At 38.9% G+C, this 19,069-nt stretch overlaps 1 protein-coding gene across 2 annotated transcripts in view; it reads right to left on the bottom strand.

Moving 5' to 3' along the window:
- Positions 1 to 19,069, bottom strand: part of flt1 (fms related receptor tyrosine kinase 1) — a 145,808-nt gene that overhangs the window by 87,726 nt on the left and 39,013 nt on the right. For both annotated transcript variants that reach the window (XM_062974678.1, XM_062974677.1), the window contains exons 5-10: positions 17,162 to 17,324; positions 16,939 to 17,075; positions 13,763 to 13,937; positions 12,373 to 12,490; positions 5,602 to 5,771; positions 5,187 to 5,343 (exon numbers count right to left, since the gene is read on the bottom strand). In XM_062974678.1, coding sequence (XP_062830748.1) covers positions 5,187 to 5,343; positions 5,602 to 5,771; positions 12,373 to 12,490; positions 13,763 to 13,937; positions 16,939 to 17,075; positions 17,162 to 17,324 — 920 coding nt within the window. The remainder of the gene's footprint in view (positions 1 to 5,186; positions 5,344 to 5,601; positions 5,772 to 12,372; positions 12,491 to 13,762; positions 13,938 to 16,938; positions 17,076 to 17,161; positions 17,325 to 19,069) is intronic.

Genomic DNA, 19,069 nt, shown 5'->3' on the forward strand with positions numbered 1-19,069 from the left:
GTTGTGTGCCAAATTTCGTATTTCTGGGGCGTTTAGTTGTGTTGTTATAGTCACGATGCATTGTTGTGAGTTTTGTGGGTCCGGATTGTGGTTTTGTGGTGTGGTTGTGTTGTTACAACCGGGAGGCAAGGCTTTTGCGTTGTGTTGTTAAGTTTTATATTTCTGGGGTGTTTAGTTGTGTGCCAAGTTTCGTATTTCTGAGGCGTTTAGTTGTGTTGTTATAGTCACGATGCGTTGTTGTGAGTTTTATGGGTCCGGATTGTGGTTTTGTGGTGTGGTTGTGTTGTTACAACCTGGAGGGAAGGCTTTTGCGTTGTGTTGCCAAATTTCGTATTTCTGGGGCGTTTAGCTGTGTTGTTATAGTCACGATGCGTTGTTGTGAGTTTTGTGGGTCCTGTGTGGTTTTGTGGTGTGGTTGTGTTGTTACAACTGGGAGGCAAGGCTTTTGCATTGTGTTGCCAAGTTTTGTATTTCTGGGGCATTTAGTTGTGTTGTTATCGCATGATGCGTTGTTGTGAGTTTTGTGGGTCTGGATTGTGGTTTTGTGGTGTGGTTGTGTTGTTGTAACCTGGAGGCAAGCCTTTTGCATTGTGTTGCCAAATTTCGTATTTCTGGGATGTTTAGTTTTGTTGTTATAGTCACTGCGCCCACAACTTTATCATTTTATATATATAGATAAAGCATCCACAGTTCTGAGATATACCACATTTTTGAGATGTTCATATAGGAAGAAAAGCAATTCTTACAATTTAAGAAATACAGTATGTTCCCAGTGATAAGTGATATCTCTAATTGTTATGCCTCTTACAGTCCCATCACATGCCTATCAATTCACAGAGGAGACAGTCAAAGCAAGTGTGATTAATAAATACCACTTCTTAAAGTGTTTTGCAGTGCCTATACACACACACTTCTGTGTGCATGCCATGTATGCTTAGGGACACATAAAATATCAAATGGCAACATGTTTGGGAAGCAAACAATCACTTTTGGAAACCAGAAGTTATGAATGCTAATTTAGATTTCCATGGACATCTCAAGGAAGGGGAAGGAGAGGTCAGAGCTATAAATCTGCCACTTCGGGACTCAAGGGCACTTGCTATGTGCAGTTCCTCACTTCTGATTTTCCAATACACAAAGGGAAAAGGTGCAATGCTCTGGCCTTATAAATCTGCATGGGCATTTACATACCACTAACCGTAAAGGTTGGATGCACCAAGGATACTGGTGGAAATCTCTTCAAATAGAATCTGGGGCAGAGGGGGAGATGGGAAAAGAAAAGAAATCTCGACCCATAAGGATACATCAAGCTCTTAAGGAAGTTAGACTGTGCCATGTTTGAAGATGCAAAGATAATCACTATGCTGGGAACCGTCTTATAGAGAGGAGGAAGCCAAACAACAAGAGGAAAGCAGCGTATGCTCCTAATTTCGCACAGGAAGCCTTCAGCACCTCCTGCCTCCGTGAGATAAGAAAACTCCCATGGCCTATTCTGGACAAGGCCACTGTTATCACCCTTAGCTTCACACTGTCCTCTCGCTACTCCACAGCTTGCTCCCGTAATGAGATCTTGCCTCCATTTGCTTGCGGCTTGCCAAGCATAATAGCATGATATATTTATAACTATCGACAGGGAAGTTTTCCAGGCGCAGAGTTTACTACATGTCACCTCAGTGTTTGTAGACTGAAAATACATACTGTCTTATTGACAGCAATTAGTACATTTTATTAGAACTAAGCCACAGATTAGTATTCTTGAGTAAATCTAGATGACAAGCAAAAATGCTGCCTTGATCATGGATTGGCATTATATGCCACATATTTTATGAGATTTCTTTCAATTTTTTTTTAAAAATAGACAAAGTTTGGATCTTACTGAATGCTGTGGATCTCATTCATTCTTAGATGATCGCTGCTATTTTCTGCTAGTTCAAGATACACATATGGTCTCTTCTTAATACAGGATTTCTAATATACTCCAAACAAGGATATTTTTTTAAATGCAATACACAACATATATTATTTATCTGAATAATTTCAATGTTTGTGTGCATGTGCTTCAAGTCACCTATCGACTTATGTCAACTACATATATGTCATGTTTTTGTAGGCAAGGAATACCCAGAAGGCATTTTCCATTGCCTCCATCTGAAATATAGTCTACAGCACCTGCTATTTCTTGGTGGTCTCCCATCCAAGCATTAACTAGTGCCAACTCAGCTTAGCTTCCATTATCAGATAGGATTTGATTCTTTTATTTCAGCTATACTGCCAAGATGTTTTCTCAGTATATGTTGGCTAGAGATGTGGGTCAGGATTTACCTCGAATGCACAAGCCTAATGTTGGCAGAGTATGCGAAGATAATGGGTGACTCTCTTCTATGGTTCAAATTCAGTAATTTTAAAAATATGTGAAAGACCAGCATGCAAAACACAGGGGTAAGAACAACTAGTTGGCACACTAATTGTTAGAGTACTAGTGGAATTCATCAAGAAAGTTGAACTTTTAAAAAATATATAGTAAAATATATAGTAAAATGAGCTATAATTTAAAGTAACATATACTTCTCATCATTGAATTTTCTTTTCACAATTCTGTTAAGCACATTTCTAAATCCATGTTTTTTTGTGTTTTTTTTTCAGAACCTGGGACCCTTTCATACTACACAATTACAGAACTATGATTCCACTTTAACTGTCATCTTATGCATTCTCAGATTTGCAGTTTAGGACAAATGTTTTTAATTCTCGACCAGAGAGCTCTAGTGACTCAACAAAGTACCAAACCCAGGCATCCATAGAATGCAGTCATGGAAGTTAAATTGGAATCATAGTGCTACAACTGTGTTATTGGAAGAGCCACCTGGCCTAAGTTAAACTCATAAATTCTTTCAATGAAACTAAACAGAATCAAAAGCCTTTGACAATCTAATAACATCATCAAGAGAGCTACCAGTTCATTCTAGTCTGTGTTCTATCCACCTTGATACCAAACAGCACACTGCATAGAATATTGCCCACACACATACACATTAATAGACACATAATTCATGACAGCAATTAACAAAATATTGAGTGTTTAATGTAGACTACAATGCTATAGCCACTGAAACCTAGGTCCCCCTGAACTTAGTAGGAATTGTTTCTGAGTAGACATATATGAGATTAGATTAAAACTTCTTTTTCATTCATGTCCTGTACAACAAATGGTAGGTTAAAGGAATCTGTATTATGAATACACATAGCCAGCCAGTCCATCGCTCGTCATATTCAAAGCTGTGAATTTTTGCAAAAATGACAGCTTTTCTCAGATGTCTACTCATATAAACAATGTAATCTTAACAGAAAGCCCTGGGGAATATTTGTAAGAGTAGAGTGATCTGGAAGCACTTCTCAACCAAGTATGAGATGCTATCTTTCTTGGGATCTCTTCTGGCATTGCACATCTTGTGTAACTAGACTTTTGTGAGCAGTTATATATTAGTCTTCAGAATCAGTGCTAACACATTGTAGTACTGGCAAACAATGAGAACAAGTTGCTTTGGCAAAGATCCAACAGAGTACTGCTTATTTTTTTCACTCCACCAAGGGTATTGCAAGCAACCTCTCTAGTTGTTATGCCCCCACGCTTCCTGAGGTTGTGACCTAATGTTTCTAACACAATGAGGTTACATGTCCTAATTGATTATTCAACACCCTTTTTACAATGTGCTGTAATGGTTTTGCCATGCAGACAACTTTCTGCAGTTTTCAAGGGCTTGTCTACACAGGATGAATAGCCCACATTGACTGTGAAGTCATTCCAGGCTGTCTTGATAACATCCAGGTATGTCCAGTCCTTACTGCAAGGTAAACTGGTCTTATCTGTTTTGGCCCCTGCATTAAGAAAAGTCAGGGAAAAGGGAATTGATAAGTTCTGTGCCACTGGACCTCATCACATTGATGAGGTCCCCTGATCCAATTCACCGGCCTCTGTGGTGAATTGACGGGGCAGTGGGACAAATCTGGTACCCCTCGCAGCCAGCAGCGGCACATCCCCATCACATGTGATGGGCAGTGTGGGGCTCCGTCGCTCAACTGGGGCAGCAATGTCCTAGGACGCTAAGAAATCCTCATGTGATGAGGTCCACTGTCACTACAACCCTTGACTTACATTACTCCCAGAGAATACCTGGCCATCATGAATGCCCCATTCTGATATCTGGAATAGTGACAGCTTAACCAAGAAGGAAGGGGGAGTATGAAGGATAACACGCTCACCTCCAATATTTAATATAGAGAGAAAAAACACCCACATGAGCTGTTGAATCTTATTTCGAGTCTAACAATGAAACAGTCATGCATCAAGCATACCACTCAGAGTCCTGTCCTATGACACTCAGTGCTGCCGTCCCAAATATGTCACCAGTTACTGCTGTCTTATGATTCCCAATGAAATCTTGGCAACTGTGGACAAGAAGCATCGCTATAGGAAGCGTAGTTCACCTCCCTGTTAAAGTATTCTACTCCCATAGATAACAGTTATTGTTTTGGATTGAAAGTATTGGCAAGCATCCACTAGCCAGAGGCCTACGGGTATGCTTCCACCTCTTGCTCCTAACAAAAAGATAATGAAGACTAGCATGTCCTCACAGATAGGTCAGAGAAGGAACTTCTGCTCCAATACTTGTTTTCCTCTTCTTTGAAGAAATGAAGATTATGAAGAAGATAACAAGTGTCAACTCCATGTCAAAGTCAACTGTAATGGATTGAGATGACTTAAAACATAATGGAGGATATCAGGCTGAAGGATTATGAGAGTTAATTCTTTCAAGCTCTGAAATAATATGAGAAAATATGGGCTTTTATTATTTCATATCAGAAATAAATATGTGTAAGGAGTAGAAGTGTCTTCATGCCTTCCCATTCCAACAGTAAGAGAGAGGACGGTGATGGTGCCTTCACATCTCAGTAACATCACCTTCATCAAGGAGATGGCCTTTGCATAATCAAACCACCTTAAAAACTCTGCATTTAAAACCAGCACTGATGGCAATATAATTACTTTGACATTTGATGTGTATTTTACAGCAATCATGCATTTTATAACTTGTGTTACAAATCTTATGAATAAAGTTGTTGGTTTATTAAAATGACAACTAAGGTCAGTGGGAAAATACTGAAAGCAAATAATTAAAATGATCTACCTTGCCAAGGAGTGATTCTGTTGACAGGGATGCCAGATCCACTGGAAGGTAGGTTGAGGAATGCCATAAACAATGCATGTTAGAATTTGCTCAGTTCCCACTTTATAGAGATTAGGACCAGATATTGATGAGACCTTTTCATAAATATGAGGTTTCACTGTGAAACAAAGCAACAAAAATGCAACAGAGGGTCAAGCAATTTAAATTTGTTTTCAAAACATAAAAACAAGATCCTTCTTTTTATTGACACATTTGCCAAAACAAAGTGATTCCAAGCTAGCAGTGATCATTCCTAGCATATTCTATGCATGATTGTTCAGAAGTAAGCCTCAGGAAGGTCAGGGAGATTTATACCAGGAAAAAGTGTATGGGATTGCAGTCTGAATCAGTAATGTCAACTACATAGATAACTCACCATTTATTCTTAGTGAAACTGTTAGGTTTTTATGCAAATTCCATGGTGACGTGTTCAGCAATATAGTGTAGTTTCCCGCATCTTCTTCAGAAACATGTTTTATGATGAGTGAATAGCCTTTAATTTTATACCGAGCACACATTTCAGCAGCAGGCAGCCCATCTTTCAACCTGTTAAAAGACAACCAGATTTGTAATTGTTTACAGTGTCACTGTTGCTCCCACTTTTCTACTTTGGTAATCTAAAGCATCAATCAAAGACATTCTATATCTGGTGAGCAAGTTGTGTCCTGGTGCTATAACATACAGGGTGTCCCACAAAATGTATGTCCCCTTCACAATTTATAAATCATTTTTTTTCACACACAGAGACACCCTAGAAATGTATACATTCTTAACAGAAGTAAAGATTACAACAACGAATTCTGTCACAAAAGAGCAAATTAGGTTTGCAACTGTGTGCTTTGACAATGCAAGCAGTCCACTGCTGTGCAGGGACAACAATTTAAACACCTTCTATAAAATTGTAATTTAAGATGGAATTTGTAGATCTGATTAAATCATTATTAAGACATTCATTCTTCAATATAAATGCATTTATTTAGCCTTCATAGCTAACATTAGCTGTTAAAGGGGGCACATGTTTGGGGGAAAACATCCTGTATATAATAAAACACTTGACATTCACTGGATGTTGAGTGTGTCAAGGGATCTATCACACTAGGGTTTAACTATATGTTATGGGAAATCTGTATTTGCTAGTCTCCCTGCCATTATCCTCAGTAATATTAAAGGAATGAGTGATGTGTCATTGTTGTATTCTGTGTTTCAAAGACAGCATCAAGCATGATTTCCATGTCAATTGAGTAGTTATTTCACTCCAAGTTATAATCCATATTTTAAAGGAATTATCCGAGGTGTTAATTTATATTGATGACAGATTTCAGGACCTAGGGTAGCTCCCCTAGTGTTAAGACTAAAACTCAGTGCATGACCCACTAACATGAAAAATTCCAACTGTCAATGGCACCTAATGAATTGGTCCTAGACTTCAGTACATGCATAAAAGTTGGAAGAAACCTCAAGGGCCATCCAGTCCGATCCCCTGCCATGCAGAAATACATAACCAAAAAAGAAAACACAGTCACAATCCAAATTACAGAGGACAGATGTATTTGAAGACCTATGTCCAATTCAAGTCTACCTCAAAGGTAGAAAACCACAAAAAGGAGCAACTCTTCAAATGTCCATCAACAATGAATGCCTTGATGCAGACTGAGTAGGCCACAGCCTTTTCCTTGATTATGATATGTACAGAATTTCTATTTATAGCATATATGAAAATATATGGTATAAATTACAGTCTATTTTTAAATTTTCTTGTGCTTGTTAGTACCTATATTTTCCCTCTTTTTTTAAAAAAAATGCAATCAATAGAAATTGTAGCAGTGGGAAAGACATGGTATATATGGTGGGGGGGGGGGTTGGTTGATTAAAGATACATGTCCCCCAAAATATGTGTCATTTTAATGCTTTAAGGCAAAGCTATGCAGTAGAAGTATGGGAAGTATAGTCATGCACATGGAGAGGACCCCAAATTAAGAAGATTGGACTAATCTGTTGCCGTAACCAGTCTTTTATTAAAGGTATACCCATTTCTATGACATTTCTTTTTGTATGCTGTGCTTATCTGGACTGTAACCTAGAACATATGAGAAGTTGTTTAACCCATAGCATGAAAATAAGTATATGGGGCCGGGCTGTGGCGCAGCTGTTGAGCAGCTGCCTTAAATCACTCTGACCATGAGGTCATGAGTTCGAGGCCAGCCCATGGCGGGGTGAGCACCCGTCAATTAAAAATAAAAAATAGCCCCTGCTCATTGCTAACCTAGCAACCCGAAAGATAGTTGCATCTATCAAGTAGGAGATAAGGTACCACTTATAAAGTGGGGAGGCAAGATTAACTAATTTACGACCTGGAATGAGGAAGTGCCGTCAGTGTGGATGATGAAGCAGCTGCTCCCCCCTGTGGCCAGAATCGAACATCCCCTCAGAAGAACGTTAACTTGCCTCTGCGTGTGTCTCTCAGTCTCTGTTTGATGTGTTTATGGGCATTGAATGTTTGCCCTATGTGTGTTATAATGTGATCTGCCCTGAGTCCCCTTCGGGGTGAGAAGGGCGGAATATAAATACTGTAAATAAATAAATAAATAAATAAATATGCTTATTTTAGCATGTGTACATGTAGAATCATAGAATAATAGAGTTGGAAGAAACCACATGGGCCATCTAGTTCAGCCCCCTACCATGCAGGAAAAGCACAACCAAAGTTCCCACAATGTACTGGGAAGCTCCCACAATGTACTTTATCTCTGCATTACATAAATGAGGGGTGACATTCTTTTAGTGACAAATGCAAACATAAATCCACTCTATGCTTTAATATATTTTGTTGGTGTGCAGAGGTTGGTATTCTCTTCTTCCTTCCACAACATTCAAAGCAGTCCCTGCCACTTCAAATCACTGTTTTTCTGCAATAGCTGCACCAACCCCCCCCCCCCCCCCCCCCAGTATTTCTGTTGTGGGAAAGGGCTCAGCTAGATGCAGATCAGAGACATCAACTCATGAAATCTCTGAAGAACTGCAGTGGATTTTGGTCTGCATCTAGGAATGGGAACACAGCCATAAGGTTTTCCAATCCCCTCATTACTCTTCATCAGCTATGGAATGACCATGGAGTGAGGGGCATGCATTACTGCAAAGCAATGAATTCTGTGTTGATGGAGAGCATGCAGACCCCTTAAGATAAACTTGACAATGAAGGGTCTCAGCCACTTTAAACATTAGATGACAAAATACATAATGCAAGATGCTACATAATTGCTAGTCTATACTACGTGAAGAGATACTAAAAGAACCAAAATAAACATCCAATTTTATATGTAGTTTGCAATTCTATATGTAGTGATCAGTCCATGATTTTATACAGTACAACACCAGTATATGTTGGCATAATACACACTGTTTCATTACCTCCATCTGACAAAAATGTGACTTCTCTGGGTATTTCCTAGATTCTCCAGTGCAACTACATGATATGCTTAGACTGGAAGTTAGCCATAGACTCACACTAGAGGACCTAGTGGTGTCTGGGGAGTTGTTGTTCAATAGAGTTCACTATTATTCATGTTTTCACCAACCATGGTGTTAATTGGAGAGAGTTCTTCATGTAAATTATGTCACAGCCAGTTATGATTTTTAGTACAGCCTGGAAAACACACAACAACCCTAAGAAAAAATAGCTTCTATCAGTCTGAGAGCTAGCAGCATGATGAAGTGGTTTGAGTGTTGGACTCCACGGACTAGGGCTTTTTCTGCTTCTGCAGTGTTTGTCCCATTTGATGGCAGGGTCTGCTTTACTGGTTTGTTGGCGCCATTTCACCCGGTCGTGCTCCTGATCAAGGTATATGCTAGCAGTCTTCAGATCGTTGTGCAACATGTCCAGCCAGCATAGCTTCAGCCATCCCTTTGGTCTCTTGCCAAGCACTTCTAAGTCAAGAGCAATCTTGCGAATTGACGAGTCTTCACTTTGGAGAGTGTGACCGTACCATCTGAGGGACTATTCCTGTCGTTTGTCAGCAATTGGGGCAATGCCAAAGCATTGACGGATGTCATTGTTGCAGATGTGGCCAAGGTGTGTGACACCAGCTGTAAATCGTAGCATTCTCATCTCCGTAGCACCAAGGTGGCTTTCTGCTTCCTTTGTTGCCAGCCAAAATTCGGCTCCATATATTGTGGCAGGCCTTACGACAGTTCGATACATTTTTTATTTCAGGTGATCTTCTTGTCACAGAGTACACCTGTTACCAAGCACCATTTCATCCAAACTGCATTAATCCGAGTGGTGACTTCATCAAAAAAGTTGCCACCTGAAGTTATCATCAATCCAAGATACTTGAAGGTGTTGACTTTTAGGAGATCCACCCCATCTACCTGGATGGTACCAGTCTCCTCCTCATTGGTTGTCAGGTACTCCATCTTTTTGACATTGAGGCAAAGACCAAATTGCACCAACCGGTCACACCATGTTTGCACTTGATGTTCAAGTTCTTCCTTGTCCTCAGCTCAAGCAATACATTGTCAGCATAAAGCAAAATCCAAAGTGCTGGTCTTTGCAGATCTCTAGTAACTGCATCCATTACAGGGAGAGAGGGCTGAGCTCTGGTGCATACCAACGATGATGGGAAACTCAGACGATGTGCCAGCAGCGATCTGCACCCTACTTTTTGGATCACTGTACAGAATCTGGACTCACTTGAACAGTTCTTCGGGAACAGCATGTTGTCATAATGTGTACCAAATAACTTCATGAACGATGCAACCAAATGATTTCCCTGAATTGAGGAATAGGACATGAAGTGACTTTCATTTCTCATGGTGTTTCTTGACCAAGAATCAAGTGGCGTGGATTGCGTCGATGGTACCGCAACTGGAGATGAAACCATATTAGTTGGTAGTGAGATGGACAATTTTGTGAATTCTGTGATCGATGACATGTTCAAAGATCTTCATAGTATGGGATAGTAAGCAGATCGGCCAGTAGGTTGTACAGTCCATAGGGCTGCCTTTCTTCTTCCAGATTGCTATAGTTATGCTTTGCTGCCAGTTTACAGGTGTCCTTTTCTCGGCAACAGTCTGATTGAACAATTGTGTCAGCCAGCCAGCAGGGTTTCAACATCTCAATTTCCACAACTCTACCATTTGATCATCAGGTCCGGTCACTTTATCTGTCTTCATGTATTTCTGTGCCGCTTCAACTTCTTCCACTGTGATTGACTGTATAGGGCTGTAGGTTGGCACAGCTTGGAGGATGGGTGGATGGTCAAATTCCTTGATGATATTTTCTCAAAGTAATCATACCACCAGTTCATCACTCTTTTTTGATCCATCAGAAGCTGACCATTTTTGTTGTAAATCCATGGAATTTCTCCACATCTTCAGCTTGATGCTGACAGGATTTTACCAGTTGTTAAAATCCATGGATTAGGGCTCAGCCACAGAAACCCATTGGGTGACCTTAGGTCAGTCACACATCCTCAGCCTCAGAGGAAGAGAAAAGCAAAATGCCCTCAGAACTAAACTGTGATAGATTTGCCTTGGGGTTGCCATAGGTCAGAAATGACTTGAAAGCTTATGGCAACAATGTCAGCTTACTTTCCCCTATCCTTCCACCTCCCCCTCCCCCCCTCCCCATTTATAATTTCAGTATAGCAGAGAGTTTGAAATCAAAAGTAAGGAGCATGAATTACATCTGACACAAATACTGTGAAACTAGCACTCTAGGGGCACTGTAGCAAATTGTTCTCCTAATCAGTCTTACTGCACAGTTGTTGTTGAGAACAGCTCAGCATTGAACAGAATTCATCCATATTCCCTGCATTTGCAATTATGTAAACAAAAACAAGGAGTAAAATAAGATCAAAACTGATAACATTGTCCCATAAGAAAGTAACACCAAAGACTCCTTGCAAGGTTTCTTGATGCAGTGTACTGGAGCCAAGCAAATCTTGGCTACTAGAAGTTGTATCAAACAAGTTCTAGAAAGAAACAATAGGTCACCCAAAAGATAAACATGTCATCTCCTAGGGTCAAACTAGACGTGACATTACACCCGTCTTGATCTGAAACAGTAACACGTAGCAATTGGGGGGGGGGGGCACATATCCTGATTAGGAACGTGGCAAAGAGGAGCAGCATAACTCTGAGATTTATTTCCACCAGCAAATGGCATCTGTATCTGTTGTCAAAAACTACACATTGGAGAATGACTCTACCCTGTCAGGGGTCATCCCTTAGAGAGGTACACACATCCCTCGAATGTTTCTAGCTTCTATTATGAAAAAACAACAGCCTTGCATTTAACCTTGCAATAGTAGATGGTGATATTTGAATATTTGGGCATCTTTCTATATTACATTATAAATTTCTGCACAGTACTCCAATTAAAGACGAAAGCCCTTAATGACATCTTACAAATTTTCTTCAGTTCTCACTAAAAGACTAAACAGATTTTAGGATGATAAGGCTAGCAAGCAAGTGACCATAACACGTATCAACTATCTCTAAGATCAGAGGCAGCATACGTTTGGGGAACAATATCTAGAGAAGCACGGTTTTCACAATGGCACCAGAAGGTACTTTAGGTAGATCCTACAGGGTTATTCTTATGCACTTCTCATGAAATTCACAACGTCTTCAATTTAACCAAATAACTGCCCACTTTAGTCTCATAAAGGGGCTGCCCTGAATTCTAAACATTCTTCTGGGGTCTAAAATCCTTGTATTAATGCACAGACTTCCCTTAGGAAAAGACACAGGCACTGTTTCAACAGCCTTTTGGCAATGTCTGCTTTCTCCCTGGAAATATTCCAGCAACATTGATTGCACTTTAAGCCCCCAAAGTGGCATTTTAAAAGTAGGAATGAGATATCTAAATGTAACATGGAAGTGAGAGCTCCAAAATTCATGATATGTCTCTAGACCAGAATCTTAAGCATGCATCATTGTGCCATAAAATATGTTGACCATGTAAAACAAAATTGCACTGAAATAAACATAGCCATATGCACAAGTGTGAAGCACATATATTGGTTCCAAATTAATTTCAGCATATTCAATGTTTTTTTTTTCTTAAAAGACAATGTATTTAATCCTGAGCAAATCACATATGTAAGTGGCTTCTTTCTGTGTTCAGAAGTAACTGTAATCCTACCATATAACCTCTGGTGTAGGGAATGCTTTCACTTTGATAGAAAGTCGATAGGACTTCTTGCCAGATAGCACTTCCAGCACATTTTTTCTTCGAGGTTTCAAAGTGATAAATGCTTTATCTTAAAAAATGAAGAAAGAAATGATATGTTTAAGAAATTGGTTCTGGACAAAGAAATCTATAAAATATTCATTGGACATGGGACACCTGGGACACCTGACCCAACTCCTCAGCATTCCTAGTCAACAGGCCAATGTTTATAATTCAATGTAGGGTAAAACCGTAATCTCTTATACAAAACTGTCCTGAATGAATATTCTATCTATCAAACCCATAATTGCTTGTAGTGGCATCTTTTAAAAGAAAGGAAGCCAACTTGGCTTCATCAGTGTTTTCTTCTTCTACCACATGGTAAAAACAATGGCTTTGGGGAAAAGCTTTGATGAGTGAGGAAATGATCTGTCTACTATTTCTAACTGTTGGGGGGGGGGGGGGGAATTATGAATTTAACCTATAGATTCAGAATTTGAACCATTTCCATTTCATGTTGATTTTACTGGTTTTCCTTTTCAATTTGTTCCACCTCCCATTTAATTTTTTTAAAACACACACACCTGATCTTGCAAACTAAAAAAATGTTTGAGTATTGTGTGGTTTCTGGGCTGTATGGTCATGTCCTAATAACACTTTTCTCCAGAAGATGCCAGGTGAAACACTGGGAGAAAATGCTACTAGAACACGGTTATACAGCCTGGAAATTACACAACATCCTAGTGACAATACACCCTTCGACAATACATATTTAAAATGTTACTTATATGTTTTACCAGTTGGTCTGAGGCTTGCCTTTTCAGCAAGGATGGCAACTGTATTGGCCCACTGAGGGACCCTCAAAAGTCACACGTTCCCATTTTATTCTACCCTCTCTGTTCAACCAAATTACAGTTTTTCTAGTGCAAAAACTGGAGAGGGATCCTGTACTTGTAATGGATGTGTAGAAGAGAGAACTTCAGAAACTGTTGCTTATCATGCAACAAGGTAACAAGCAATACCTGATGAAACTCCCCCTTAAAGGTGCAACATCTGCATCCAGTTGTCACTCTACTGGCTATTGCGGGTGGTGGGGTAAAGAAATACCACTCTAATGGTAATGAAGCAGTTCTTTATGCCCACTAAAGTGTCCAATAAAGGCCCCAGGTCTGAGGGGGATGCTTCAAGACACTTCACTGTGGTCTGGGTACTTTTCACATTCCCCAGTATGTATGCGTAAGCCAGATAGGGGGAAAGTAGAAGGAGGCAAAGAAATCGGGACATTAAAAAAGCAGATTAATTTGGAAAGTTGGGGGTATGGGATACAATAATCAAATATCCTGTGCATATAAACATTTCTTACCATAAATATGAACAGTAGTATTAACTGATTTCAGAGATGGGCCGCTCTTTACATTGCAAGTGTATTGTCCTTTATCAATATCACGGACTTTATCAATAACAAGAATACTATAAAACAAGTTGGGTTCATCACTTCTTTGTACAATACTTCTGGCAATAGTGCCTCTTTTGCTTGCCTAAAGAAGAGAAAGAAATTTACCCCAATGAAAAGCAATTTGTATTGGGATGTACATGTATGTATATATGTATGTATATACTGACACTATCTTGTTCAGTATTAGACAACCCATTTGCATGAAGTGATATTCAAACGACAACTAGAACTGCCTCACTTTTAGGACTTCCAGGTTGGGAATACCCTGGGACCCAAGATTTCAGGGCCACAAATGGAAACGTAAGAGATACCGCTAGTGATGTCATGGAGAAGGCTTCAATATCAATATGCATGATAAGAGAGATGGGAATCTGGTACAAATTAGCAGAGACCAGCTACCCATAAGAGTCCAACTCATACTTTAGTTTTTGAGGCATAGCAGCCACAAATCTCATTTTTTTTGATCCAGTGTGAGAATAGCAGACATTAGCTGTAGTCACAACAGACTAATGCCAAAGCATTTTGGTATGCAGAAAAATGACTTCAAATTACATACCAAATGCTTGCATTTTCCCATCTCTCTGGTGCTCATTTTTCTTCTACCTCTCTGCATGCATAGGTGACTGAGATATATATATATATTTGCTGGGATTTAGTGGTACAGGACCTTCAGAAAAGTGGGGAAATTGCTAATAAAAACCACCAGAAAGTACACCTCTATACGAATCTCTAGGGCCCCTTCTACACTGTCCTTATATCCCAGGATCTGATCCCAAGTTATCTGCTTTGAACTAGATTATGTGAATCTCCACTGCCAGATAATCTGGGATCAGATCCTAGGATACAGGGCAATGTAGAAGGGGCCTAGGTCATCCAGTCAAGTACAACTCTATTGTCAAGTTCTGCTGGAGTTTAATCACAGAGTTGCACTGGAGGACCTAGAGATTCCTGGTGAGAACATACTAATCTAATCCACAACTAATCAAATCTCCAAAAGATACGCTTGCAAATATGGTGGATCAAGTGAATTATGTGAAGCTGACCCATATAAGTCTTGTGAGGTTTTGGGCTCCCATGATATCCCATTCTTGTGCAATTCTGGAACTCTAGCAACACACCCTCCTCTCACAAGCTATAAGGTGGTGAGAAGGCCAGTTTTGAGCAACGGAAATGTCTTTTCCATGCTGTTTTTTCAAAAATCTGACAGCTCTAGCTGGAGTGAGGTGACATTTTCCCTCACAGTTGCTCAGAGCATATCATTCAAATAAAAAGACAAATGTTAATAAATGAGAAATATCTTTCTTTTGTTAGAAATTAATTTTTCATGTTCTACATTAAAGAGAGAAAATGCTAACTTTTCATCTTTGTATTTAATATTTTCACCATAATTATTTTAACAGTACGTGGGGAGTCCAACAAAGAAATTTAGCAAAATTAAAGTAAACGCTGATTTTAATGACTTTCCTCCATTCACTAGTGTCATTCATGTCACACTTTTGAATGACAGTTTCTAATATTCCAAGATCTGGGCTTTGATTTTTCTGTTATGAATTTGTATAAACTTTAAAAATTACATATTATATAGTATAAATAAAAATAACATGTCAAGGTGAAGTGTACTCTAAAACCATACCACTGTTAGACATTTCTAACATTTTATAATTATTCTAAAGCCGTGGTTCTGAACATGTGGGTCCCCAGATGTTTGGCCTTCAACTCCCAGAAATCCTAACAGTTGGTAAACTGGCTGGGATTTTGGGAGTTGTAGGCCAAAACATCTGGTGACCCACAGATTGAGAACCACTGGCCTAAAGGTACCAGATCCTACTTGATCTTAGACTATATGGAGGGTAAGCACTAGTTATTATTTGGATGGGAGACTGCCAGTGAATGTAAGGTGTTGTGGACTATAATTCAGAGGAAGAAACTGACAAAATCACTTCTCAGAAGGTTACATTTGTGTTAATTTTCTCATTATACTTGTGTTCATTCATTTTTTAAATTCATGCATGTTGATATACATGATGTTCTACAAAGAACGAGATGATACATTTCATCTCCTAAAGGCCTTTAATCTAGAAATAGATAAAAGACAAAAGGAAAGGAAATGGAAATTGGAGTAAGAGCACATAAAAGACAGAGTTGGGAAATGTATTTTTAGACTATAGCGGTCATGCTGATTGGGAAATTCTGCAAGTCATGATCTACAACCATGAATTGTTCTCTTGAGGAATGTGAGATTCTTACAGTTAAATGTGCCTCGCCTATGCGGAGCTGGAAAAAGTAGGCATATCAGTATAGCTAGTGGCTATAATGGCTGTAACAAATATTTTTGTACATATATCAAACATAGTATATAATATACTTTATTTATACATATTCATGAGCCACTTATCTATGCCATCACCAATAACAAAATTTAGCAAACTTTTTTAAAAAAAATAATTGGATTTTTAATGAAGGTTTGTAAGTCAGTTTTTCTGAAGATGCTCCAGGCTTCATAGGAAAAGAGATTTTTAAGCTCCTCCTTGCAGTTGGTAAAAGGTAAGTATTGTAAATTTAAAGGAACAGATGAATGTTTCCTACAAAGCCTGATTGCTACTTCAGGGAAAACTGTGTAATTACAAAATAAATAATTAAGCCTGAGTTTGCCGTGGGTAATAACAACCAGCTCCTGATCAAATCTATGAAGTTTTTAAAAACTTTTCGTTATGAAATCAGCACACAGCTTCATTGTGTGAAAATTTGCTCATTCAATGAAATAAGACTCAGGGGGGAAATCATTCAAGAGATAAGAATCACTGTAATAGGATGCAAAAGGCATGGATCTCATCTGCTCTAAATTCTTCTTAGAAGTTCTTCTCCACTGTAGAATCCAAGCAGTTTGACACCAGTTTAATTGCTGTGGTTCAATGCTATGGGATATTGTGATTTTTAGTTTGGTGACACGCTAGCGCTCTTTGATAGAGAAACCTTGGAATTAACTACAACTCCACTGAGTCCATAGCATTGAGCCATAGTAGTTAAAGTGCTGTCAAACTGCATTAACCCTATAGTTTTCTAGACAGGAAAACACCACTCACCTCACCAGGATATTTCCATGTGATCTGAACTCTTGTGTTCCAGGCTGCAGTGATAGTGCAGTTAAGGACAAGGTTGTGTCCTTTTAACAACTTGACTGGCCTTGAGGCATTCAACTGGACACTGAGGATTTCGTTGGCTGTATATACACCAGGAGAGAAAAATTAATCAGAGGAGCCATCACCTTGAATAGCTGAAGCAAATAAATAGGAGAATGATACTTACCCTGCCTGAATGTGAGATAATTGGTGCTATAGTCATGCCCATCAACATTGGTTTCACAGGCGAGAAGGCCTATGAACTTGTATGTTGCATTTGGTATTACAAATCCCTTGGTGCTATCCCAGATTATTGTCTTCCCATCAGGCATGATGCTTTCCCCTTGGTTCTAAAAATGAAAAATACAGATTAATTCTATCCCTTGTCATGTACCTTTTCCAATTAGGTGTTTCCTCTGCTGCCTTCTGCTTTTTTATATTAATATTTATAAAGGAATTTTAACAAAGTTATCCTGATGGTAATCATAATCAACATGCAGTATTGAACACATGTTACTCTTATTACATTTTTATCCAGCATTGTCACTTTTAAAAAGCTGTCAATGGGACTAATTAACATCACCAAGAGTAAGTTGAATAGTAAAACTATTGATATAATTAGCATCAAAACAATTTAGAAATACACACACACACATACACACATATATATATACATACACACACACAAAGTAATGGCATTCTATTTTTATCAAGTACTCAGAAATTTTTTGGCAGCTTCACTGTGTTGTAACATTAGAAAAGTTTCCTTTAAAAATTGACTATTTCAGGTTTTTCCAAAATGTTCTTATGCAGAATGACATAGTAATTTCTGCACTCAGTTCCCATATTGCTGGCTTCCTGTTGACCAATCTGGTTTAATCAGAAAGTTTAAGACCGGATGGTTCTTCTTTCATCAGCAGACACATCATATCACACAACAGTGTTTTTACTTCTAAGTGTGTTGGGGAAGTCGAATGTTGATGGCAGGTCGTTCCAGACAAAAGATAGCTCTTCTTTTATGAGGAGCTTGTGATATAAATACAGTTTCTTATGATAATGAAACTTTTCAAGAAAGAAATGCACCTTATCCATGAATATAGTGACACAGACACACCAGACATGAGATCATAGTACCAATCCCAAGTCTCACTTATGAGCAAGTGAGGGTTAGGGTGCCCTGACATTCCAAACTCCAGATCTCTCTCGAGTGTTTCCTTACCACTCACAATGATATTAAATGTTATATGTAAAGGGGAAAAGATATTACTATTTAGTATGCTTCAGTCCAGACAGACTGGGGCCTGTGGGTGTCAAGTTCAGTATTATCTCATGAGCCCTTTCATTGGAAATTTGATAAACTAAAGACGGATTGTTAGTATTCATACTGAAAAGAGGAGCCCTCCTGTATTCATTATATAGTCTGAATATAAATTACCCAAAAAGCTTGAGACCAGAAGTGTTCTGTATTTTGGTTCTGGAGTACTTGCATTTACATAATGAGAAACCCTACAGTTGGGACCCAAGTCTAAACACGAAATTCATTTATGGTTCATATATACCTAATATATATAATTAGGACTTTGTTCCATGCACACCAATGTACACATGCTTTTAATAATGTATTATGTGTGAAACAAAGTGGACATTGACCCATCAGAAAGCATAGGCTTCAATGTTTCATCTACCCACATCTACCCAATCCTCTCTTTTTATGGGGAAAGTGCAATCCCATCCTGTATTACATTCTGTTGGCTAAATAGTTATTAGCCTTCCAGTGAGTTATTCCAAATACAAATAGTATTTTGATTACCTAAAAAGGGAGCTTTGAATAGCATCTGAGAAGAGTCACATTTAGGACCTAAATACCTTAAATGCACAAAATAGTGTCTGGGAATTTGTTGCCTAAGGTAACCCTATGAAATTTGTGGGGTTGTCATAAATCAACAGGCAACTTGAAGCACACACAGTCATATTTTGAGAGCCAGTGTACTGTAGAGGTTGACTGTTGGGCTAGGACTCTAAGGGCCCTTCCACACAGCCATATAACCCAGAATATCAAGGCAGAAAGTCTCACAATATCTGCTTTGAACAGGGT

The sequence above is a fragment of the Anolis carolinensis genome, chromosome 3 (genome assembly GCF_035594765.1).
Source record: "Anolis carolinensis isolate JA03-04 chromosome 3, rAnoCar3.1.pri, whole genome shotgun sequence".
Lineage (NCBI taxonomy): Eukaryota > Metazoa > Chordata > Lepidosauria > Squamata > Dactyloidae > Anolis > Anolis carolinensis.